General features: G+C 37.7%; 1 protein-coding gene across 3 annotated transcripts in view; it reads right to left on the bottom strand.

The window, feature by feature from the left end:
• Positions 1–27,915, bottom strand: part of DPYD (dihydropyrimidine dehydrogenase) — a 365,352-nt gene that overhangs the window by 209,287 nt on the left and 128,150 nt on the right. For all 3 annotated transcript variants that reach the window (XR_012588641.1, XM_074597190.1, XM_074597191.1), the window contains exon 8: positions 27,499–27,586. Coding sequence is in view for 2 of the 3 variants with exons in the window: in XM_074597190.1 (XP_074453291.1) it covers positions 27,499–27,586 (88 nt within the window). In the remaining variant the exon portion in view is untranslated. The remainder of the gene's footprint in view (positions 1–27,498; positions 27,587–27,915) is intronic.

Below are 27,915 nucleotides of genomic sequence, written 5' to 3'. Positions count from 1 at the left end.
GAATGTAGAACAGGAAGAAAGCAACTTTAGAAACCTACTCCAGCAGAAAAAGTGCTTTTTGAATCTGTCACACTACCAGAATGCATGTTTCCAGAGTTCTTGTAACTGCATATTTATAGGCTTGGCTATATTGGCTCCTCGACAGCAGCTCTGGTGCCATGAATCATCTATCAAAACATTTGAGAAGACTTTCTTACTCATTTCTTTAAAGGAACATTGCAAAGAGACACTTTCAACATGATTATGCTCCAGTGTTCACTATCAATTAAGAAAAATAGCACTCAGAGTTCTATAATTGCAGGTGAATAATAAGTGTGCATCGTCAGAGGCTTTATCTTCTCAGATTGTCACATGCTGTGTGTCAGTACGGAGTACGCTGCTACAAATATGACATTCTTGTAACATGCTGGAGGGTCAATGAGCTTTCTCACTCAGGTCATTTACCCACTTCACATCAATGTCCTTATCATTAAGCACATATTTATCTGCCTTTCCTTTTAAAAGTAGCTGTAGCAAGGAGCTGTATGTAAATACCCAGTTAAAGTGATATTTCTCCTGCACAACTAGATCGGCTGAGAAATGTTAAACCAAGCCTATAGCTACCCCTGTATACTTTCCCATACTGGAAATAACCAAGCAAGGTCATACTTTGACCTATTCTGAATAAGGGTCAACGACAGAAAGAAGTCATAAATTGCCTACTGTTTTTTTAAAATCATCAAATCATAGAAATCCATCAATTAAATCTTAATTCCTTTCCCAACATCAGCATATGTTGTGTTTCATATGAAATTTTCTTCAAAGACACAGTGTCTTTATTAACTAATTATAACATTTTTGTTGAGTGCCTTAGTTTTCCTTGGATGTTTCACACGCTGCTCACAGAGCACTAAATCTGGCACCATGGGTCAGAACCATAATGCACTCGAACTTCAGATGCTGTAAGGCTACTATCTAGAGAACAGTCAGAAAAATGATGGTGAAGATCTCCAAATGCCTCCTCAATGACCTACAGTCAAGAAAATGAGGTGTAAAACATTGTCACTGAAGATCATGGATCAGGTACTTGGCTTGTGGGTGCAGAGATCTGCACAAGCATGCACATCTGCTCCTCTTAAGCTCATTCTTCTGGGGGATAAGTAAAAAATTCAAAATGTGAAATGTATACTTCTTAGGTTATGCAACTAATTTTTGTGATACTTAAAGCGTCAAAGAGGAAGGAACCTATGCCCCTTTTCAGTCCATGAAGAGATGGCCAAGTACAGAGAGATCACTATGTTTCAGAAAGTTAAAACTAGATGCCTAAAACTGCCTGCAGCCAAATGGTGCGAATGCTCCCAAGAGAGCGCATCCCCTGACACAGGCATCCGGCCCATACTAATATTAGTGCAGCCACACAAACATTCCAAGGAGTGAGCAGGAGTCCTTAACGTCGTCTTGCTGCGTATTTTTGTATTTGCAGTGCTACAGCAGGAAGATCCCAGCGGAGTTTCAAATGGTAACAAAAGCATCTGATCAATAAATAGAAAATCAAGTTACACAGTCCCAATAGGTCTTTCTAACAAGGATTTCTCTCTGAAATGCTCATGCTTGTCTAATGCTGCTGCTTTTAACCCTTTCACACCAGCGGGTCCTACACGCTTGCATTAGTGCTAATGTAAAACAAATGAACATTTTTACAAGGATATCCACTCTCCCCAAGTAAAGGGGTTAATACCAAAGTAAGCTTTAGGAATGTAAATTATTTTCCCTGTGTGGCTGAAAAACTACATGAGTTATTCATTTAAAAATTATTAGCATATAAAATCATTATTATCTCTGCAGTTAATGTACAGCTCACTGACAACCTTTTGGACCATTACAATTAAGAAAGGCAGCATCCTTAATGAAGTTACAAAACGCATTCTTTATTAAATAGCAAACTGTATCTTTAATTACTTTAAATATTATAATCCGATGAAAAATTATTTCATAAACCTCAAGACAAATTATGTCAGAGATGGAGTATGCATTTTGTTCCTCTATGAATCCTAAACAGCACTTTCAATTTGCTTACAGGTTTCTGTTGTATGCAAATCTGCTCTTGAAATTGCTTTCAAGTGCCTAAATCCAATGCCACTAGCATAAATTTAAGATGCAGTTTGTGCTATTCTTTCTTTTAAAAAACAGATTTAATGTTTGTCAAATGTAGAATTTGGCAGTTCTAGTAAATGCAGCTTTTCTATTAATCCTTGGGAGGTAAACTGAAGATAGGTTTCTGTGGGGGTCCCGAAATCATTGAAATAAAGAGTCTGGGGGTCTAGTGTATTTTATTATTTCACTGTTTTATTTTGAGCAAAAAGACAACTTTGTTGTCAAGGGCTTTGAGGATATGCTATAATGCCAACAAGCACATACTGAGCTAATTTTAAATATTCCATGGGTTTTTACACAAAGTAATCTCTGTACACTGTCAAGACACTTTTTGCTGCCTGTCCAATTTTAGGCCTACCTGCTTGATGTGCTGGTTGCTATGTGACAAAGGCTAAGTGATGCACAACTAAAGAAAAAATTTAGTTCTTCGCAGCATTAAGCCCTTCACTGGGCCTTCGATGAAGCCCAGACCAAAGTCAGTATTAAAATGCATTGACTTCTGCATCACTAAGACAAAATTAATACATTCAACTTCAACTACGTCAACATCAACTTGCCACTGAATATTTTGACGCTGTTTAGAAACCCTCAGTAAGCTGCAAGACTTTCTCAGGCTAATCAATGTATCGGGGAATAACAGAGATCATCTTCAATTCCTCTATGCTAGAAAACTGGTACATGCTATCTATGTCTTCTTTAGCAGAATTATTGTCCACGCTAATCATGAAGAAAGACTCAGGAGAAACAATTATTCATCGTAATACTATACTAGTAAAATTGAAATTTAAAAAGCACCAAACTTTTTTTTTTTTAAAGCTTCTGCCCGTGGTCAATAATTGATATTATACAATTATATATAATTACCAAATGCAAAAATTGATAACATATTGTTTAAAGTTGAAACAAAAATACCCTGAAGATCAAACGATAATAAACACGCTTACTTGCACAATTAGTACAAAAACTTCTGATCACAGAAATCTGTTCAGAAACATAGTTGGCAGTCTTTTGGGACTAACTACATACAAGAAGAAGGCAGCAGCTGGGACTTTTAGGCAAGCTGGGGAGTGAAAGTCAAATGTTTGTGAAAGCACTCACAACAAAACCAAGTTTTGAAAAAAGTTTCCCTGCAGAAATCTAACGTTACCTGTAACACCTTTAAAGGTGTTACGGACCAAACCAAATACAGTACTTGAAACAAACCCCTTCCTGCGTGTGCACCTAATACTCTGGTTGATTTGCGCCCAAGTATCTTCGGGGTCCGTACCTTGTCTTCCCAAAGATCTGTATGTCTGTACATTACTGACACACTATTTAGCAAAAAGACTGCCTTGGAGGCAAAGAACATCAGGAGTGCCAGGAGATTTTCAGAGCAAGCCTTCTTACGTATTCAAAGATGTTCAAAACCCGACTGGATACAGTCCTAGGCAACCTGCTCCAGCTGACTCTGCTTTGAGCTGGGGCTAGACTAGACAATCTCCAAAGATCCCTTCCAACTATGTTCTGATTCTGTGAAATACCCCCCGGTTGAGGTCCTAAGCCATGGAAACATTTCTGAATTTTTTATCTGGGATTTGAAAAATCCACTCATACAGTTAGGTAAAAGAAAAGTATTCCCTATTAGGGCATGGATACCAGACACTCACAGAAAATTAAGAGAAATTCGCAGGCATCTAAGGCATTTTGTACAGGCTCTATATGTTTCTATTGGTTGCAGAGCTCTCCTAGCCAGTGGCAGTGTACTAGGAATCAGCCCTTCATCTACCCATGCTACAAAGACACAAAGCTCAGGCATAGAGAACCAGAAAATACAGCTCTCACACAAGGCTGGAAAGTTAGTTTCTGAAACTTCTTTGCTCCAAAACCTCCTTCCATGCTTCCATTTAGTACCACGCATACTCCTATGCAGAAACCACATCTCACCACTCACGGGCTCTTTCCCAGCAGGAGATGGAATTGGGTTTGTCTTATTCAACAAAAATACTCACTAATGTTGAAAGACAGGAGTGTAGGACAAGGCCAAGGACTTTAAATCAAAAACTTAATACAATTTTTCTCTGTTCTCAGATGATTTAAGTTATTAGTATTTAAAAACAACTTCTTAAATATCACTTCCTACAGTCGTGGATGTTCGCAACGTGTAAGAACAGTAATTCTACCTCTCATGTCATTTTCTAACAGGTTAGAATTGATACTGCTCGATAGTGGAGCTTCCTTAAAGTCCACGTAAAAATCCCACCATGCAGATGGAAAATCTTGCTTTGCATTTCCACTGCCCTATTGACAGAATTGTCTTTCAGAAGTTTGGTATTGCCAAATCAGTTATGCCAAACCAAGCCTTTCCGACCAGTATTTTTAATGATAAATTAGTTCTGCTTCGCGTATAAAATTAGATTATGCCTGCTTGAACACTGGAACCTTAGCAGCAACAACAGTTGTGTGAGAAGAGACTCAGGTAAACAGAGCCCTCTGCTAAAAAAAAATCTACCTCTGACTCCTGCATTCCGGCAACCACCACTTTATTCCTGATTATGGTACACATGTAAATAGAAAACAAGTATTCACTTACGCATTCAAATGCAAAAACAGATCTGGATGTTAAAGGTAGAGCATGTGCAATGAAAACTATCAGCTTGACTACCCTGCACAGACAGTCACATCACCAAGCACACGCACGGATACAGCTCCGTACCTATCAGTACAGGTCTTTCCAAAAGCTCATGCCTCCACATTTTCAGTAGGAGGGATTAGGATTATAACATCTCTTGACTCTGCAATCAAATGCTGAGCAGATATATATTTATGTATCAGACAGCTTCTTTTTTCATGGTCATCTCTATCATCAATTTAACAGAAAAGAAAAAGCCATTTTCAGAGACTCATAGCTCGGGAACAAAGTAATTAATTAAGCCACATTTCAGAATATTTGAATGAAGAAACTGTTGAATGGGCAAGAAACAAAACTAAATGCAGCCTTTGGAAGACAAAAAGAGATTACTATTGAGGCACCACAGGGCAGGTTTGGGGGACTTGACTATTTTCGTATTTATTCAATTCAACAATTTACACAGATAGTTTAGAACACTGTACTGAAACCAAAATTCCCAATCACATAGATTTTACAGAATAGGGAATATTAATTAATGAAAGGTAATTCATACATCCAACTAAGGTTACTTAAAAACCTGGAAAGAGATAAACAGAATGATGCACTCGGCAAATGGAGCCATCAGAAAGATGCCATAAACGCAATGCTATCGTGACATTGAAGAAGCAAAGAAAAAAAACAGAATATTTAAAATTTCTGAAGCCTTGTAATTAAATGTATAACAAATGCAGCATGCAGAATTCCTGGCTGTACTGTAAAATGCATAAAATTTATAAAATGAAGGTAGTGCTATTATAGCAGCACCTTCCCATTTTCATTGCATGCAGAAATGCAAATCAGTTAGGCAGACAGCGAGCTATACTCTACGCTTGGCTGCATGAGTTATTTCGATACCAATAGTAACAAATAGCGCTTACTGTTTGTAGCACTTTCTATTTTCAAGGTGCTACACAAACAGTCAAACCTCAAAATGTAACAGATAAACATTTATCCCTGTGCTTTACAGATGTGCTGAGGACCATACATTCGAAGCAAGGCTGTGATGGCTCCGCATTCACACAATAGGATTTACAATGCTGGAACAGTGGATCTTTCACAGCCAGAACCTTTACAGCCCAGGAAGCATGCAGACTATTTCCCGCCTACAACAGTGCTAGTGCAAGCGTTGTCTTAACAGTTACCTCTCTGCAATTGGAGCTCTGGAGGCACCCTGACCACCTGTGCCCTACACAGGAATCAAGGTGCTGAGAGAAGTGGGCGACGTCCTTGAAAGGCCACTCTCTATAGTCTTGGAAAGACCACAGAGACTAGAGGAGCTCCCCAATGACTAGAAACAGGAATCAAGCCTCCAACATCTATCAATTATTGTAAAATGCTTATTTTTGCAACTATTTTCCCTTCCTTGTTTTAAGGTGGTGGATGATACCTACAGGCTGTGTCACATCGCAGCTATTTTGCCAGTCGCCTGTACAGAGCGGACACGGGTAGAAAGACTTGCACACATCAGTGGGCAGCTACACCTTCTGTCCTTGGGAAACACATGTGAATGCTAATATTAAAATTTAGGAATATGTTGTCAAAGGGTTATTCAGAAAGCAAATCAAAATTAGCTCCTAATTAAAAGGCCCTCTATTTCCACTGACTCCACACAGAGTAGGAAGAGCTCAGCTGCAGGAGCAGAGCGGGAGGTGACTATTTAATGAACTATACATTGAATGAGACGGTCATTTGGTGTCAGCACAGACAATGGCAACCTTCCTTCAGGATTACTAGTTTCCACTATTTGACTTTTTTTGAACATGTCTAATTATATATCTTCTCTTACCTGTCACCTAGCAACCTTAGCTGCGATATAATTAAGTTTTGAGAAAAAACCCAATATATTGGCTGACATAAAAATATGCTTATTTTTTGAGTTGAATAAGTAATGTAATTAAAACCAATGTAAAAATCCTCAGTAAACACACATTTCCCCATTTTTCAGCTTATTATAGCTGACCAGTCAGGAGAGGTATTTATAGAAATACTTCTTTTTTTAAAAAACTTTAGATCTTACTTATTTGCTATATGTGACAAACAACATTTTACAAAGTCAGAAAGGATCCGAATTCAGAAAAACACATATATTCCATTCATTTGGTTTTTTTGTTAGAAGAAAAAACTGACATCTATGTTATCAAAGGAAGGAAACTATTGAAAATGTGGCTAAAATAACTATATGGGCTTTTTGCTTTATTTTAATCCTTTCCATTTTTATCATCTTTGTGCATATTACTCATGTCTTTCAGCTTTTATTTCCTCAATTTGCCTTTTTTTCCCCCCAGTTTATGCATTCTATTATATCTAAATCTTCTTCCTTTATATTTCCTTAATTTTTTCAGTTCCATTTCCTTGTAGATAAATTTTCCTTGTTTGCCTCCCCTTTATCTACTGTTTTTTTCCAACTCTCCCTCACTTTTTGCAGGGCTTTCCCCTTCAGCCTTTCCTTTCCAGGCTCACACCGCCAGCACTGTCTCTGGAGCAGCTGTAACAAGAGTCAAACACCACTTGCCTAGGGGCCCAGGGAATTGTCAGCTACAAGATGCTTTGGAGAAAATGTTTTCTTATAACTCAGTTATATCATTGCCTTAAAAATGCCAGGTGAATTTTAAAATATTTAGGGTTGGTACTTTAAAATATAGATAATGTGTTTTTAAAAAACAAAGCACAACTAAACAACACAAAAACCAAAGAAGCTTTTTCTATAGCAAAGTAGTAAGTCTACTGGAGAATTAATACCTCACATTTGATGATTTTGAACTTTTTCAATCTGTACTTCACTACAAGGGATTAATGGGTCTGTGAAACTGGCTCACCGAAGAATTCATGATGTTGTAATAGCTGTATATGGCAGTATCTGTCACTGACTGCTGTACTGTAGGAAACATGGAGATGGCATGAACATACCTGGTACCCGTTAAAAATACCATACGTACTTTTGGCAGATGTCGCATTGGCATAAAATTCTACATTAAAAAATACACAGCTAATTTTTTTTTTTTTTTTTTTTTTTTTGCATGGAGCAAGTGCTTTGAGCAGTTGTTGTACTGCAAACATTTACGCATACTGAAGTCCATGCACTGCAAGTTTAAGTGGTCTGTTGACACTGTATATTGAGGTAAACCCCGAGCCAAGACCAAGTTTGCTCCCTCTACAGAAGGCAAGCTCCACCTCAAGCAAACCTTGGTCCTACGTCAGTCATTCAGGCAGGACACAGAGCGCAGCGTGCGTAGTCACTCCAGACTCTGCATAAGAGCTGTGCAGACAGAGCCATACACGCCAATGGAATTACTTACACTGTCTGAAGTCTCTGCATAAGCTTTTGTGTGAACAAGGTTTAACATTGTTTTTTAACATAAAAACATTTTACACAGCTCCTCCCACACTTCTTAAAACTGCATCCCTAATTATGGAGTGTGGAGATCTACTATAAGTGATTGATGTTGTTTTGTATGTTGTTATGGAAACAAACCAAGTAGGAGTCTCTGCTTTGCATATAGGATTTTGAGTCAGATTTTACAGTAAATAACTAAGCTTTCCAGTGTATAAGCAACAACACCATATGGCCATTAATCTCCACCCAAAGACTATGTCCTCACTTGCCACTACTTGTTAAAATTAAGGTCTTTCCACGAATGGAGTAAAAATCAATGGACATGCTCCATCCTGTCACTGGTCAGTGAGCAACAAAATGTGGTTGTCTCAATAAGGGACAGTTTATAAGTGTGAACATTTGACAAACTCAATCAAAACATTCATAAGAAAGCAATGTTTAAATCAAACTTGGGCTGACAAATTCTGCATCTCTCAGAACAGAACACCTGCCCTGGGGATGCTACAGCCATGCACAGGAATTTATAGAATGTAAATTCCCACCAAATGAATGACATATCTAAGCTAAAAAACACTAATTTCTAAAAGTATTGTTTTGGTATCGAAGATGTGTGACATGGGTTCCTTCCAAACAAAAAGGAGACCAGTGCTCCCTAAGGAACTTACTATTCAATAAACGGAGGTTCCCAAAGAGGTTGTAAGTGAGATGAAAGGGGAAAGCCACATGAAGAAAGAAAACATCAAAGGGGTGTGGTCTAGTAAGAAAAAAACAATGCTAATTTTGCTTCTGTGGGAGTTAGATGACCTGGATAGACCAGATCACGATTCCTGTCCTAATCATTTTTGGTTTGTGCACATAGAGATAAAATTCAGCACTGCGTATCTCAATCCAGCCCTGCGTTGTGGCCGTCTCCTCTCCCTGCAGATGCCAATGGGACTGACTGTCCCTTTCCTTTGGGTGTCCTCCAAAGACTACTGCAATTCCACAAGGACCCTCTCTGACACCAAGAGGCATTACTGATTACCTTAGCTCTTACTTTGTACACTCCTGGACAAGTTCCCAAGCAGATAAAAATTGTTCTCCTCAGTATCAAACCCAAAAAAGGAAGGTGCATCCATTTCCTGATGAATTGTGGTACCAAACAAATTGCTCATAAACATAGCGGCCACCAGTTCATACATCAGTGGAAGTCCAGTGGTTTCCTGTCTTGCCCACTCCTTTGTCCCTTCTGGGAGTCACACCAGAAGCACTACTGGATTTGCCCAAAGTGATCATTACTAGCCCAAACATAACAATAATCATTACAGGTGGCCATTTCCTGGCCGCTGAGCAGTATCAGACAGGCTTTAATTGGCCTCAGAGACATGCACCTTGACCTGTCCTGCCATTGAGGCCCATCAGCAAACCCCAGCAATAGAGGCTTCCTCATTTGGGTCCAATGCATGTTCTCAAACAACACCACAAATCTGCCTTTTTGGTATCGCGTTGGTTCCTCACCAAAAAGCCAGCTACTCCACCCCCCCACAGGGCATGACAACTTCTCTTACAACCCCAGGAGCTGCAGGAGGGGAGTGGAAGCTGCCCCAGCCCTGCTTCATCATCTCTTTATTCTGGCCCTTGATTCTACCACTGATCTCAATTTTTCCTTCTCATATTTTTGCTCGGAGGGAGTGTAATGTCACTCTGGTCAGGGTGACAAGCTTCCTCACCCGTTCCTGACCAAGAGACACTTCTGCCTGGGAAAACACTAATAATGAGCCTCTCTTGACATTGGATATTTATGGTGCCCTAGCGCCCTTTGCTGCATCCCTGGGTGATTTCTAACCAGGCCTTAATGTGATCCCATTAGTTATCCTGCAGCTTTGGGGACATCTAATATACACCCTGTCTGAGTGTGTACAGCTATGGATATAACCCCTAGAGTCCTCTGCTGCCTCCTCCTAACTCTTCTTGCTGCTAATTCAGACATCAGGCTGGAATCTGGCTGAAGGACAGGGCTTAAATATCCTTCCTGGTGCACAGAACAAGAGTTCGTCCAGTGCAAAGTCTCTTTACAATGAAGCATTCAAGAGGACTAGGCAAAATAAACAGTAGTCTTTTGTTCAGGCTTGTTTGCCTGAGCAATGTTTTACAACCTTTGGGCCAAGTTCTCTTTTCATATTTTCATATTAGAAGGGAAAGCAATGCCTTTAATATGGCACAGGAGGTGAATCATAGGACCTGTAAAATTACAGAGGCAGGTTATAAGGATATTATAGGGTGTTTTATAGGTGATATAATTGCAGTTATTTTTGATAATAAAAATCCATTGAAATTAGGATTTGAATTACACGTAAATGTAGCCATAGGGCTGCGCTTCTAAAATCTCAGCTGAGTACTCGATTCTCATCTAAAAGTGAAACCAGGACTGAATACCCAGCAGCCAATGCTACTCCTCTACAGGAAGAATAACTAATACAGAGGGAGTGAAATGAAAAGAGCTAGCAATGCATTTCCCCCCCAGCATATCAAGCAGGTTTTCATACGGAAGCAGTGGTCATCAATCACTACCTCATTACCAACCTGTCATCTGGGTTTAGGCTAAATGTATTCTGGCTTGCTGCCATACTAAATGTTCAATGAAACATCCTTAAGGCTCTCTACAAGTTCAGCTGAAGTCGCACATGCTATACATCAAAGAGGAACATTAGCGTTATCATAGCTTAATAAATAGTGCCATTCTGGCAATGTAATCCTATGTTCTAGAGCTATCTTCCATTCCCAGTATTATACTGCTTAAGTAAACAATCTTGCTGTCTTGTGTGAAGTTTATTTAGTGATAAACGCATGTAAAGATAATTAGTCATAGTGTTATAGATACACTTCCATCTCAGCTGAAGAACATGAGCAAAAATAGCATAGGATTTTAAAAGCACACAATGACATAATGAACTTTATCTTGAAGCATTAGTTCATAATTCTTGTGTATTGTAGCTTATTATCCAAGTTTCACTGCGTTGGAAAACAACGATGACAGCTGAAGGACCCCAAATCAATGTCTTTTCAAAATAACATTGGCTTGAATACAGGACTTTTGCATACCTCTGGGATGCAATACAGCCACAAAGATGACTGCGAAATATATTTCAACAGCTGTGAATACTACTTGCTTTGGGAATAATTCCTGACTTAAGTAAGGATACTCATAATTAGTCATTCATTTCCATGCACACTTGGAGTACTAATTCCTGAATCTGTTTTCAAATTTAAAAATGCGAATAAAACATACATCTAGATTCTAAAGTGGCAAAAGCTTCAAGAGGCACCTTAAAGCAAAGCTGCATAACACGTTTTTATATACGTGAACCAGTTTGGCTACTGAAAATTCTTTTAAAATAATGAAAAATTATCTAGAAATTTAAGAATACTTCTTTTGTCCTCGTACAAAAGCTTTAATTTATAAACACTACATTTGTCATGCAACCAGGCCACATTATTCCTTAACTAAAATATGAGAAATGGCTTCAATATGTTTGTAGCATGTAGCAGGAAACCTGTTTTGACGAGTAAGCTGGGCTTGTTCTATGCAAAACGCATTCAACTTAAAATATGGATTCAGGCCCTTACCTGTATCTGACACTGTTCCTTCCCATCGTGTATTGACCTAAATAAAATAGTAGCTGCACCAACCCTTGACATAGGTAAAACTGGTAAGGGAGAAAAATCCCATGAGCCAGCACCCTTCCTCTACTAACACAGATGTAAAGAAAAAGTTACATACCAAAGAGTGCTCCCCACATTACAAGTCAAGAGAAGTTGGGAACACTTTTCAACAAGTAAAGAATAAAAATTGCATGGTGTTTGGATGGTGTCCTTCTTGACAAGGGATGGCAGAAGATTCTATTTTCAGAGTGTGTGTCGTGTTTGGCATTAACAATGCTGGATGCAGAGTCCTTCTCCCGGATGTTTACTGAGGCATACATACGTGAGGAAAGGCAATTCACTTTTTTAACTGAAGTTCTGACAAACTGGAGAGAGAGACTGCTAAATGATTCTTTGGTCTGAACAAGGCTTACGATGTATATTGCTTGCTCAAATCAGACTCTCCCTTTCCTGTTCTGTTGCCTCATCTTCTAAGACACTCAACTGGAGGTTAGTCTTGAGACAAATTTGGTTGTCTGTGGAGCCTTAGCAACAAAGATGGGATTTCCGGATATACATCTGGAGAATGAACTTCTCCTTTCAACTTTGAGTTGTCTCGCTTTTTGCTTGCCTATTCCACAACCTTTGAGTTCTCTCGTGCCTTTAAGGCAAGATCTCTGCTACGAAATGGTGCATTTAGTGCTTGGAAAAGGTGATATGTCAAGAAGCGGTAGTAGTTGCACAGTTCTGGCACTCCTGAGAGCAATAAGGGTGTATTTTGTGTGGTTCCTGCTCAGGACTGCAAGGAAAAGCCATGATAAGATTTTCCTTTTTCTATTTCTGCATACACACAAAAGAACAGGCACCAAACTTGCTATTAATAGTAATATATAGCTTAAAAAGCTTATACAGATTTCATTTAAGCCAAACATTAGATGCAAAACACATTGCTTCCATCAACTGCTTTAGTAATAACTTCAGAGGAAACAAGATCAGGATTTATATTCTGAAAAGTTATACGTTGATAGGCCGTACTTTTTTTTTTCTGTTTTTACAAAGATACTAAAGAAAAAGTATGCAAAAAAATACATGTTGCACATGAAAATCTCACTAGATTTTTGACAAAATCAAGACTGTTCTCATAGGACCACAGCATTAAACAGTTCTGTCTTTAACCCTAATCTTAATTCAGTGGCATTTTAGAGGTCTTCTACAACACTGCTAGCCAGTTTAATTCAGAAGCCGAAAGTAATCACTGAACACAACAGCAATGAAAAAGGTCATTAAAAGATATATCAATTCAAGGTGTACTATCATTTTCTTGTGTACAACAAGGGAAGGTGAAAAACTGTGCTTGGCTGTCTACATACCTCTTTTACAAAAGAAGCCTGCAAACGGACTTGCAGCAGGTCTGTCCTCTTCCATGCCTGATCGCTTACAGACTTGGTTGCATGACAAAGGAATTTGGATCCTCCAGTGCAGAAATTACCACATTTACAATGCTTTTGACAGTTTTTGCTTCTGAAGTTTCAAATTTGGCTGCTAGACTAAATTATTGGAACATCCACTTAGCTTTACTATAAATTCTGACTACTTTTTTAGGTTTGTTTGGTTTGGGGCTTTTTTCCCCCCTCTCCCTATAAATATACATGGGTCAGGATCCTGTGAGAGCTCAGAAGACTTAGTGTCCAGCTGTTCTTCCATATGTTCTCTAGGCCAACACCTGCTGCAGAGATACTACCAAGACCTCATGGTTGGCAAGCTGCTCTAATTCCACTCAGCTTGTAGGTTGAAAGGTCACTCCTTTAATGTAGTCAGTTTGTGGCTTCCACATTAAAGAGAGGGAGTTGCTATCACTGCTGGAGCTCTATTTTATGAAATCCAGTGACAGTAAAACCAGATGCCCTCCACTTTCGTAATTGCTTTAACCGTCTAGTACATCTTAGAAAAATAACTTCTAGGGCCTGATGAGAGGATGAGCCAACCTCTCCACGAACAAGAGAACCTTCTAACTCAAAGCTGTGATATTACTCAAGGACCCTAAAGAACTGGCTGAAGGCATGGTCCGAGCACAAGATTAATTTCCTCTTCTTTTTATTTCAGAGATACTATGAAAAGAGAATTGAAGATAAAGAGGCTTTTTTCTACTCTCTAACTCACACTATAGAGGAGCCCGTAAGATCAAAACAAGATGAAGAACAGAGCAGAAAAGGCTGTACGTGAAGAAAGCAAATGAATAGAATCTAACAGGACCTTAAACAAAACTTCCCATAAACAATGATGAGCCTAAGTAACTAAATACAATGTGACTACTACGCTGTAGCCCTTCAGCATGAAATTCCACAGACAAATCAGGCTGTGTAAACAGGTTCAAGGAACATAGCAGAACCTCCTGCAATTTTACTAAAAATTGGCACACCTTATTAAAAACTCTACCAGGTTACACTTTCTTTACATGACAAGAAAACATGTCTTTTTTCTGGATGGAGTTTACACACACAGGTAATCAGTGCCAAATCCCAAGAGGAAAAATATTTTAGATGCCTACTGAATTAGACAGAATCGAGAAGTAAGGAAGTGGATAAGGCATACACAAATAATAGGTGTAGATTTATGGAAAAGCATAGACCAGAATTTCCAAATATTCCCCATTGCAGAGAAGCGCTCCACACTTCTCTGGGAAAGAATCTTTCCACTGTCCCACCTTACCGATTTCCAAAACTAGAGAAAAGGCAGTTTTCTCTAACACGGGAGTCAGGACACTCCAACTTGTATGAACACTCGTTGCACTTTCATGGAGGCGAGTCTGCACCATCATTAGCTCTATGTGATCTGAACCCTGTAGTAGCTCTGAATAGAACCAAGGGACCTGACACCAGATCGACACATACAGACACATACCACAGAAAGAATAAGGCCACTTTATAAACCAAGGGCAGTCCAGAAGACTACCCAGCAACTACAAGATGTGTGGAAAAGTGAAACCTCCATCTACAAGTCATTGTTCATTTTCAAACATGCAGCTTACCTAGGGAAAAGAGAATTAGACCCTTTTTCTTAAAACCACGTTTACAGCAAATTTAACAAACTTTAATGACATTACCTTTTAATGACACTACAAATGAATTAATTTTCCTGATTTCAATGTTAAAATTGCATTAATACATTTTTTCACTTTCATTATACTTCTAAGAGGGAATCCTTTATGTTCGTATGTGCAGTTTGAACAATTGTATATGATGCCAAATCCAAACATTTAAGGGAAGTTCCAGCATATTAAGTTTAACCCTCATTTCTGTCTCAATGATAGATGCAAGAATTCCAACTAGGTTGATTTTATGAACCAGTTAAATGATTTGTATTCAGAGCAACATTAAAAATCTCCACGACAAAGTGTACTTGAACAAAAATACCCTGCTTGTGACACATCCTTTACAAGTAATGTGTTTTCATTTTTCACATGTTGCATCTCATTTATTTTATTCAGGCACACATAGTTAAATCTACAAGATACAGTAAGCTTCCAATACCTTTGAAATAATAAATCATTTCTTACAGATGTTTTCACCCACTGCAAGGCTGCTGCTCATTAATCAAACATTATCAGTATCTATCACTGCCCAGTGCTAAACAGGAAAGGCACCTCATTTTGAGTTTTGACTTCTATTCACTGGTTAGTCCCTGACCCTTATACTACCGCACGCTTATTAGAAATATGGAAACCCCTACCGCGTGGCAGATCTTACTACAAGGAGTTATACAAGCAGAGGCACAATTTTCTTTGAGAACTGAAGGAAACAAAGTCAAGCTGCTCTTCAAATTGGCAACACAATTACAATCATATTGTCTTCAAAGCTCTTTTCCGACATGCAAGTAAAACATAACCATGTAAGCAAACTATTTCTGGTCTAGATCTTTTCATATCTGAAATGTTGAAATAAATATATATTAGGCACTACGCAAGATACGTTTCATTTTTGATAAATTATTAAAATTTCATTTCTGAAAGCAGTACATAGGATACAATACATCTTTAACAGCATAAACCTACAGGGGAAAATTTAAAGAAAATAATGCAATGCGAGTAAGAAGCTATCTGATAAAAAATTTCAACTTCCTTGTGATCATTGAGAAATTGATGGATTCGTGCCAATAATGCAAAATAAAATTTGCATTATTAAATTTGCTATTTTGGTCGTTACGCTCTTTTTCAAAATACTGGAACAGAAACGAAATTTGGGGAAGCAGCACAAATTGCAAGTGGTTAGGAATGAAGATTTCTGTAGCTCCAAGAAACAGCCCGCATGTCTGCCAGCTTCTCCACAGCACTTTTACTGTACTGAGCACTTTCATAGCCCTTTTAGTGCTAAGTCTCACTGTTCCTACATGATGGTAGAGAAGAACGAAGAGTCATCCAGGAGGCTGATAGCCAGAGCCTAAGAACCACCCTCAGCAGAGCATCACACCACACTCCTTCCCCTCCAGTGATCTACTGTGGTGCATGATTTATATTTTTGTTATTAACCAAGTGAAAAATTAAAGGCAACAAACGCGGCTTCCAGTTAAAAACAACTACCATCTCCTGCCACAGCTGCAATTCACTCAACTCTCCTTTAACTAAACATTTTGTTTGCATATTCTGTAGCTTTCTGAATGAACACTGAACACCACACTTGTATCTATGATTATTCACTCTGCAAGGCTGATTAAACACGTTCCATTCTTGCAAGCATGGCAGGTCTACAGAAGTGACTGAGCTACAATGTGTATTTTCTATGCTTCAATACAATAAAGGGCACATTCAGCACATGCAAAGGCCCATATTTGCATTTGAAAAATAAAGAACCAACTTGCCGATGTAGTGGGTGTATCAAGACTCTTATGTCCCTATGATTTAAAAAGTGCTACGATTCCAAAACTTTCTTTACTTAATTTTATTGCGCTTTCCAGAAAAAGCTGCACACAAAGAAGGCATGGACTGTAACAATTAGGGGTGATTTCTTTAGATTCTATGTACTGGGGGAAGGAAATCATGTTTTTTAATGCAAATTAACTCCAAGCTTTATTATCAAGCAGCTACTACAGCAACAAAACAGGCAGGAACTTTATGCCAGTGATTAGTACAGACACCGCAACTGAGTACCTTACGCTTCGTGCACAGAACGGTCACTGTGTCTGTCTCCCCCAACCCTGCAAATTTCTTTCTGCTAGCAACAGGCAAGGACTCAAACTCTGAGTATAAGGAGACAAAGCGGCAATTTAAAATCCCATCACCTGGGACAACTTCAGGATCTGTAGTAGTCTTGATCTCAAGCTAACCACACCAGGCCCTGGCGTAGCATACCATGGCCCCCGCTCCTGCGCTGAAGCTGCAGAGAAGGCTGCGGGAGCTGGACTCCCGCATGGAAGAGCTCTGCCAGACCGCTGGGACCTTCCCGAGCTCTGCATGGAGTGCATAGGGGATAAGCCACCTCACCCGGTGCAGGATCAAATAATTAAAAGTGCCTAAAATCTATTTAGAATAGGCACCACAACGCTTCATGCTTTGGACTTTCTGTTTCCTTAGCCACCAAGAGTATTTCTTCTTCAATGCCGTTGCAGAATATCAAACTCAGGAGCCACAAGCAACATAAAAATGTAAACAGCTGCGATTTGGTCACCCAAGTATGTAAAATCATCTTCTTGGGAGCATATATTTTTGGTTTTGAAGCAACCCTTATCTAACTCTCTAAAGAAATCTTCTCCCAGATAAAAATGTAGCCATCATTTTTCATCTACAAAAGAACTGTACTGGCCCATAATAGCAGCATCAAGCCTGTGTTTCCCAGCAAATAGAAAAGCAGTCACGTATGTCACCTGTACATTGAAATAATGAATTGTGGTATTTTTGATGTCTAACTACTAAGTAATATACCAATTATAAAATTAGATTAACTGATTCTTTTAGAAGGTATGTTCCATTCTCATTTAAAAAATCCAATGTATTAGAGGAAAAAGCTATAAGTATTGTACTATTGAGAAATGGTCTTTGATAACGGTTAATGATTTCATCTCAATTTAAATGACAACCGGGTACTGAAATTTCACTAACTAAACTGTTTGGATTTACTTAAAAATACACATCACACTCAAATAAACAACCATCTATTATCATTACTCACAAACCAACAAAGAATAATTTCCAACAAAAAAAAAAAAACTAAGAAATCTGCGGTGTTATTCCATTTTCCATTACATCAGTGAAACGATAACAAACAAAACCTTGACAATTCTTAGAAATGTAGTAATACATCACAAGTTTCTACTTGGTAAGTGCACAATTGCACACAATTGCAGCATTAATGTTAAAGATGAATTGGTTGAAACCTGTTGATCTTTAAATTCTCGTTATTCTTTTTTTTTTTCTTCCTATGAAACTAATCACCAAAGATCATTAGAGGGAATGTTGAATCATCACACTAGCTGCTGAATACGTTTTAACTTTCTCTAATGGCTCATGTTCAGCTTACTACATTTTTAGCACAAATGAATGAACAATAGCCAAAGGATTTCCTGTGAAAGAAAACACTGTCAAGGACAATGTTTGGAAAATATTTTCCTTTGTTAGATAAACATGTAATTTGTATTAGCATTATCTGAACACTGCGAGTACTTAGTATGCTTATTTCTGTCTTCTAATCTTGTAAACATTGTTTTATAAAGACAATTTACAGTAAATTTAGCATTAATATACTGAAAGCAGTAACAGTACAAACAGTGAATCTTAATTACTGTACATACCCCACACCTTGTGACATCACCAAGAAAGTGCCAAATTTTGAATATGGTTTGATACTATAAAATGCGCACAGAAGACTATCTATGTGACTTTTTATGCACAAGGAATGTCAAATTTGATCTCAAGCCTACAGGACACACCCAGAGAAATATTTGCATACATGTTAATCTTTCTTTCAAAAGACTTGCCAGGTGATACATTCTATAATATTTACATGCTCTACCCTAATTATATATGCAGTCTTAGTAATCATTAACGTATGTATTTACATAATGTCTTTTAATTTCACAGTAAAAGCAACCATATGACTGGCATCTCCTAAAAGTATAGCTTAGAATAGTAAAGAACAATTTTCCAGTATCATGACTACAACAAGTGGTTCAAAAGCCTGGATGATCTCTATCCACCCAAAATTCGAGACACAGCACAAAAAATATTTACATAGGTTAGTTAGCGATTACTTACTACAGCGTACATGTAACATTTTCTTCTCAGATATTTGTTGCCTTTAAAAAATACCATCCCATTAAAACTAAAGAGATCTGGAAGGCATCTCTACTATGATGGTGTAGAAGCTATTGTATTGGATAAGAAAATTACAAATACTACTGGAATAGGAAAGCTTTTCAATTAATACGTTGAGCCTGAAGGAAAGACTGAGGGATGCCCTCGGGCACAGACCACAGGCAAAGAAGGCTACAGCTCTCAGAAGGCCCTCAGACTATGAATCCCACCCAGACAAACAGAATCACTCGTAAGCGTGCCCCAAGTTACACGAAGGACCAAAACTGGCCTCAAGCACACCTGGGTGTCAGGATTTTCCCCTGAAATAAGGTTACTGCCCTTCATTATACCAAAGTGTTCCTAGATCAACAAAGGCCCTGAGTACCAAGCAATGTTGAAAAGGGAAGCAGGTGACTGAGAAGCACAAGACAGCCACCAGGTCAGATGGATGCCTTGAGCCCTGCCCGTGCCCAGCAGTGGCTTCCTAGGGACCATTCTCCCGCAGCGGAGAAGTGACAGCGCAAGAAGTTTTCCTAAAGAAATCTTGAAAGTCCTTCAACAAGTACTACAAATCCACTGCACAAATCCAGGTTTCATCCTAACTTGACAATTCAATTCAATAAGTAGATACACCCCTTGTTGAGTGGGCAGTGAAAGGAATATGAATTCAGAGACATTATATTTATGAGACATAAATGCGTACAGGAACACTGCTTAAAACTTTATTCATTAGCACAAAAAAGCACTTGCCATCTTCTCACCAATAATTGTGACTAAACAAGTGAGATTTTGATACACTTCCTACGTCTGTACAATCTTTAAAAATAAAGAATTTAAATGCAACAAGCCTAGGTTTTTAACCAGCCTTTTATCCTTTGAAAGCAAGATGAAGAAAAGTAAGGAATTTCTAAACCTGTTTAAATTTCACGTTGTGCCAGTCCTCCCATAGTATCAGGTAGAAAAACGTTTCAAAAAGTGTCTGATTGCATTAAATACATATTGGACCACACGCACTCTCCTTACAAGGAAAGAGAGCTCAACTAAAGTACATGGATTTGCACCAACTTACCAGCTGTATTTTAGATGGTTGTTCATTCTGTCTGAGTATTAATGTGGAAGTAAAAAGATGGCAGCATAATTAATACTTGTACATCTAAAAGGCTTGCGAACTTTCAGAAACAACAGGTAAGCAAGCAAAGCTAATTTCTTTAGGTGTAAAGCACTGAAGCGTGTAACATTAGAATATGAAAATGCAGTATCTAACATCACCATTTTGTTCAGTATTTTCTTTTCCTATGTATTTCTCAAATATCAAAATGCTTAAAAATAAATGCTTGAATAAACTTCCGAAATTGCTAAACAATGTTAGATGAATTAATCTACTAAGATATTAAAAAAATTAACTACGCTTAAAACAATATGAATCAAATTGATTTTGTCATTATATTTAGATGAGCATTTCTTCAGGGAAACTGTCCAGCATCTTGGAAAGAGACAGGAGAGTGTTTTGTAAAACATGTGCAGGAGAGATTGTTATGCTAAGTAGTTTTTTGGGAGGAAAGATAAGTAAATAAGAGCATGAAAATCTGTGTAATTTGCAAGTGAATAACTTAAGGATGCCCAAGGGCAGATTATTAGTATTTTTTGAAAGTGTCCTAAGACTATTAATAATAAATAAGCTGGTTTGTGCATCTGAGCCCTAAAAGCTTTCAACTGCCTGCTGCTTCCGATGTGTATTAGTAATGTTCCACCGATATCCAGAGCAGTAGTAAGGTCTGCAGAACTGGAAGAACAGCTTACTACAAATGCCAATAGTAGAAAAAGACGCCTCAAGCATCAAAATTCTTGTACATATGTACATTGTTGGTCTCCAGGAAAGACGGTGCACTGGGAATAAAAGCAAGTTCAAACATCTGTTATAAGCATGTAAGAACAGGGTCTTTCACAGAGTTCCTTTTCTAATATAACTATATTCCTTTTGCTTTTTAATAACAAAATGTTTTTAGACTAAAGAGTAGCAGAAGATGTGAATAACACAAATATTGAGGACCAGCAAGTTTTGTATGAGAACCAATTTATGGTGTAATTTGTTTATAATACTCTTGATATATGAAAAAATAAAGAAATGTGGTGTTATAGAAGGGTACATTCATTCTCCAAGCTGTAAGCCATGAGCTAAGGCTCACCAGGAGGTAGACTATAAAGAAGTCCTATACTTGGCTGCACAGACTTGTGTAGACCTTCTTCCTTGGGACTTCATTTCATGCAGTTGCAGTTCAATGTGCAGTTTTGATCCTGTTCTGTACTAAATTACAAATGCATTTATCACTGGCCTTCTCATGGATCTTCATTTAAAAAAAAATACAACAAACTTTTTAAATTTAATTTTAAAATTATTCCAGTTACAGTTACGCAACTGTGAAATATTTTGAATTGGCTTTGTTCAGATCCTTCCACTGCTCTTCATCACTGTTGCTCTTCAAACTGTTCGAAGCGCTCTCTCTGACTTCATGACTCATCTTGATGACTTCATTCTCATTATATTTAATACCAAAGTATCACAGCTTTTTGCAGCTAAATGGATTTGAATATTTTGTTTTGTCACAATAAAACATAGTTCCAAGTGTTTCCCTGGCTCTGCAGCCTGTATTATTTTTTACCACATAAGGATACTGATACCCGAAAGGCCATTGTTGTCACCAGTTAAAATTCTGTGTGAAAAGCACCGTCTTTGCAAGATTCTGAGACAGTGACAACCCTTGTCTACAAGCATAAAACCAACCCAGAAACTAAGCTAGGCACATATTTATTTTGAGTATCGTGTTTCCAACAACATCATTCTTTCCTGCACTACCTCCCAACTTATTATTGTTCTCCCCTGCTTGTTGTGTTTTAGCTGATCTTTAGGCTTCCGCTTCCTTGCAGCAAAAACTGTAAAATCTATGAAGTGTCAAAATACTTCTGAAATAATAAAATAACACAAAACAACAGCAAAAAACCTCCAAAAATAGAGCTGAAGATCCTAAGAGCCTAAGGCCATGCAATACTTGCACTACAGTTCCGTATTTAACCAAGATGCATTATATTTTACAGGACTTGCTACATTTCCGCTGAGCCAAACAGGTCTTTGCAACGAGGCCTAAAAGCATAATTTTAGGGAAGATCTTAAATGCTAAGAAACAGAAAACAATTCTGAAAAACAAACAACCAACAGATAAATCCTGGAGATGTTTTCAAATAACTCTGCCTCTAAACTATTCCCTTTGGAGGTGATAAGTGAAATAGCAAGTGAAGAGAAAAGAAAACTCGGAAATACAAGGTAAAACAAAACCAAAGCAGCAAACAAATAAAACTCTCTTCACAACCTGAAATAAGAACTATTTTGAATATGACATATTTCCTCCATAAATGTCTGTGCTGGCCATGGGCCTACAGGCCCCATATGCAGATTTCATGTCCTCCAAATTTAGTTTATGAATCAGGAGTACGATGCACAATTTTTTCCTGTAGCACAAGCAAAATGAACATCTGTTCACTTTTTGCCATGTAGGTTTATATCTGTGTGGGTGGGTGTGAACAGAGCTCTTGATGTGTAATATTCTTCCCATCTGCACACCAGGTGGCACTGCATAGTTAATCAGAAGATAATAACAGGCATGAGGAGATTACTTACTTTTTGGGGAAGAGACAGTAAATCAATCTCACAGGGTTTTTTTTAAAAACAAGGTACATCAATGCTTGGACTTTTAATTCCGTTTTTTGGTGTGTAATTTCATTCCAATCAATGGAATCATCTGATTATATTATTGTTTGAATGCTATGTTAATTAACTATGAATGACTGCAATTATCACAAAGGTTCCTTCCACATGGGATTTCATTTTTTTCTTTTTTATGTACGGTTTTAACCCCTGCAAGCAGGATATACTATTTAGGATACATCCAAGCAACAATCTGCTTAGACTTACTCTGTATGCTCATCTAACCTACCATTTTGCAGTATTTAACAGAACCTCTGAATACCCTAATACAGTAAAACTGACTTTATAGCAATTCAACATCACAAGATGGAGGAAGAAACAACAAAAAGAAAGCTTCGTTACTAGTTACATTTGCCCTATAATGAGATGTTAACTAGAAAGTTAGTGCTGCAAGTTTAAGCCTACAGACACTAAAGTTAAAGTGCCTAAGCAATATTTGGGAATGGGGGCTTAAGATTTTTTTTTAATATTTTACCAAATAATTTTTGGTATAATCTTTGAAGATATCTTCTTATCTGATCCTTATATAAAAAGAATGCAAATGTTATATAAAACCCCCATGTTATGGTAAAATAATACAGAATAATGAGAGAGGTTTGTGTAAAAGTCTGCAGAAAATATGTTTATGGTGATAGCCTTTCTATATATTTGTTTGAGTCTCATATGAAATGTCTTTAAATACTTTAAATATTTAGGTCATTCATTTTCATTCAATTAAACAGTTGTATTACAAAAAGTTTTGTATTTTCTCTTTCAAAAAGAATATACAATGCTTTATGGAGTCTTAAAAGCCAGAACCACAGAATCCTGTTTTCCAAAGAATGTAGCAGAACGTCAAGAAGGATGAGTAATAAAAAGCCTAGTATTTCTCCATTTGCTCTGATAGCCAAGCGAGACACATATCCATAGACATTTTTTGTAAAAATCAGAAGTATTCCACCCTGAAAGTCAACGAAGAAACACAGTAAAGTGTTTGGACTACTCTGTTCTTGCTGCCTTACTTTGCTGTCTCCGAGGACCATGTGCTCTCTCCTCTAGCCCCTCACCCCATCATTGATTTCTCCTTTTGCTCTCAGCACGCTGATTCTCTATTGCCCTGAGTCTCTATGGTGTTTACAGAAAGCAGCAACTGATGCAAGACCTTTTTTTTTTTTTTAATAGCAACATTTTCAAACTGATTTGTCAGCTCAGTGACAAATTCTTCACGAACATTTCTTATCAAAAAGCAGAGCCAATGCTAGGTAGAGTATGTTAAGCGTAATCTATCAAATCTGGGAAGTATTTTTTATTTCTATGCATACTTTTAGAGGTTAGTTTTAAAACTTGGAAACTTCAATTGAGAGATTTAATTCCTATTCATAACAAAATAAAACCAGCAGGCTTGTAACTGGAAGATAAACAGAATTTTAAAATTAAAATTTTCAGGACTCCAATTCTACATCTTTAATTCTTAACCAAGATTTTTAATTGCCCATTGAAGTAAGACTGAGTAAGTTTAGAAACTGCACCAAACTAAATGACAATGGAAAGAGAACCAAAAAATATAGTAAAGACTCCCAGAATATATTTAGGAGGTTGTTCCTCCCTCTATTTGGCTGCTGCCTTTTAGTCATGGGGAAAAAAAAAAAGTCTCATGCGTGCTATTGTCTATCATTACTTTTGATGGAAGAAACTGAGATTCATGGCCTACCCTTTAACACATGTTAGCTGTAATCTGAAATCAGGACTGCTGGAGAAAAAATATAAAAATGGTCTATCTCTTAGGTCCTTGTATGCAAAACACAAGATACATCTGCTGCTAGATGTTGCAAAATACACATCTTTGTAGCGAGAAACTGAGAGGACGTGAGAGTAAATGATGGACAGGGAAGAGGCAATTCAAATATTGATCCTCTAGAAATAAAAAGAGGTACAGTATAAGGAACCAGTTGGATGCAGCACAGATCAGATAAGGCAAAAACAGGAGATTGAAGGAACTACCAAAAGCAAAAAAGGTAACAGGCAATCCTGTGACTGCAATTCACCTACCATTTGTGCTGAGGTCCTGCTATGAGGGCACTGTTGGCTTCCAGCGTGCCATTGCCCAGACCAATCTCTTTCACTACCGCTCATCCAGGTAACTATGAGACCTCTTCCTTCAGATCTAGTCTTTGCTAGTTCAACATATGGCCTTGTAACCCCAAATTATTATTTATTTTAGAATAAGGCTGTAAACCTCTATCCATTTGTGAACTACTTAGGAATTCTTTACCCTTCAAGCCTGAAAAAGAGCAAATAGATTGACTAGAGCATACTTTTAATACTTTTCCAAACAGCTGTCATAAAAAGCCTTTGCTATTCATTTTTCTTCAATATGGTCACTTGCTAGAAGTGATCAAGCCTCAGTCACCTATGCTTTACCTTCCATAGACTCCAGCTGAGGAGTGTACTTTCCCTACCTCATGTGACATTCCCAGAGAGCAATAGATTTTTCCTGACACGTAACTGTGAAAAAAATAGCTTTCAGAGTTCTTGCATCTCCACCTGCCCTGTATTTACAAGTGCTCTTCCATTTCATGGCTCATGCATGGACTCTTGTACAACCCTGACTGATAAATTCTTGAGTTCCATCTCATTTGCAAGACTAAAGGTGTGCTCTTCAAAGTCACATTGCTCGGAAAAAATCCTCTCACAGTGTACTCCCTCATCCATCAGGGACTTCATCTTCTTTTACACACCCATTCACTTTTTCTTTCTTCCACTAAGAAAGAAAATTGAAAACTACCATGTTTATTTTTCATCAAGGTAGAGATTCATTCATAAGAAAATTACAACAACATTTACAAAAAAAACAAAAAAGCTTCTATTTTATGTAATTAGTGTTCTCTAATTATTTTACTCCCATGATTCAGGGTAATGTTCAAATGGGACGTTTCATTGAATATATGTTTGTTCAGGAGGCAAAGAACACAAAAAGAAATACACAGTACAGACCCCTTATGGAAGAACCGCTGTTCTTGACAGCATCTATTCTATTGCATTAATATAGCTGACCCTAGAAATCTGTAACTCCTTGGTTTGTCCTCCATTTTCACTACCAGCACGCAGGGCCACATTACTGCCCAGTGCCTTACACAGTACTGTAAAAGACAGGTGACAGGCAGACATGGGGGTACAGACAGGGACCAACTTCATCATGAATGCAAGGTAGCTTCAAATAACAAAACTTTATAGGAACACATAATCCTTCATTAGCATTTATACCCTCTGTTTCCTAACACAATCAGTGAACACATGGTTTACAGGAGAATTATGCTTCAGATACTTCTCTTGTTTATTAAAATTCTGCCTGTGTCCCTTTACCTAGCATCTGCATGGCACAATGTTGTCTATATATATTTCTAACCAATAATATTTTGTATTAGGATAACTTTATTAAGGTCAGAAAATAAATCCATACATAAAACAAACATTCCAATCCTCTGTGTAGTGCTCAGTGGTCATTTTTGCTAACCTTTAACTGAACTGTTATTTTAAATTTCTGAGTCACAAATGCAGGGGAACCATGCTGATATTCCAAAAAAAAAATTGATAATTTTTTCCTAAATGCTAGACTCTACGAAAACAAGTGTTTATTTATGAATTAATCCCTCATTGGTGAGATTTTGCAAAGCAGTTTGAAAGGCATAGATTAAACCAATAAAGAAGATAAGTTGGACCATTGCCTTGTATACTACCACATCAAAATATGACACATCAGAATTCCTGTACATGGAAGGTCTCTAACAATGCGAGGATTTAGGATTATATAAATCACAATGCTCTGTACTATAATCACATGACAGAATAGACTTGCAAAGCTTATTATACTGCATACCCAGATGGTAAACAACAGTTGTCACTGTACTAAGAATTACATCTCTGTAATCAATAATAGGAAGGCGGAACAGTTGGACAACTTGTTTCCTATTATGTTCACTTAGGCAACGTCTAGATCAATAAAGAGCATTAAGCCTCATACCAACTGTAGACGATGCCTGCTCAACATGCCTATCATATGGTAGCGATGGGTCCAGCTGTACTTCAAAATACTTGTAAATGGATAACAGTTCTAATCTAACATTAAAAAGAAGCAATGATTCAAATAGCAGGCAGGTGCAGGACTTCTTTAGCATATGAGAGAAGACCTATGATGCCAGTTTTAGTGTAAGTCGAAGTCGGGTTATTTTGTTGATCCATCCCATAATTACATTTCAGTACAGCCTATCTGAAGGATGTCACATGTTTTATATGGAGGAAAGAAAAAAAGCAACCAAGCATGGTATCGCTGGCTTACATATAGAGTCAGTAATTATGTGGGTATAGTAAGCTGTTCACAAAAACTGAAAGCTGAATTTGTGTATCGCTCCAGGCCAATATGACAATTAATTACGAGTAATTTTTTAGTTCGTTCATTTTTTAACTATTTCAACAAACAATAAATCAACCCATTCATCAATATTCTCATCTTACTTAAAAAACTATCATATAAATCTGAAAATTTTAACATATAACTGTCTGAAGACAGCTAGATTAGCTTCAGCTTCCTGTTTTTTAAATTTTCCTTATACTCCATACTTTCACAATGTATCAAATTGAAACTGTCTCACATCATGTTGTTAACACAGATACAAGTCCCAGTTTATTCTTAGACAGTATTCAGCTTCAAGATGACAAAACACAGAACAGTGAGCTCTTCTTACCTATTCCAATAAAAACTGCTTCATAGCCGTCTTCTTTCAAGGTACGGAGTGTCATCCCATCCACTGCAAGGCCTTTACTAAAAATTATCTGAAAGAATTAAAGATTACTTGCTTTTAATGTGATAATGTGAAAATAATTTCTGTCGTGTCCTGCATACAGACATCTTGCAGGATCTTCTAGTGAACAAACAAAGCAAATAATTTTTTTTTCCCCTTAAGCCAGGCTTAAAAGGCCAGATTAGCTCTGATTTAAGCAAGTGGCCCAAACTGATATGGGTAAAAGGTACCTTCAGATTATCCTCAGATGGGGGCCACCATGGGCTAGCTTGGTTTCTGCTGTAAGTTAAAACAGCAAGCTAAACAAATGAACGAAGCCTGTCTATGGAACATAATACTGAAGTAAAGCTGAAAATGGCA

The sequence above is a fragment of the Larus michahellis genome, chromosome 8 (genome assembly GCF_964199755.1).
Source record: "Larus michahellis chromosome 8, bLarMic1.1, whole genome shotgun sequence".
Taxonomy (NCBI): Eukaryota; Metazoa; Chordata; class Aves; order Charadriiformes; family Laridae; genus Larus; species Larus michahellis.
This window is presented reverse-complemented; position numbering and strand designations above follow the sequence as displayed.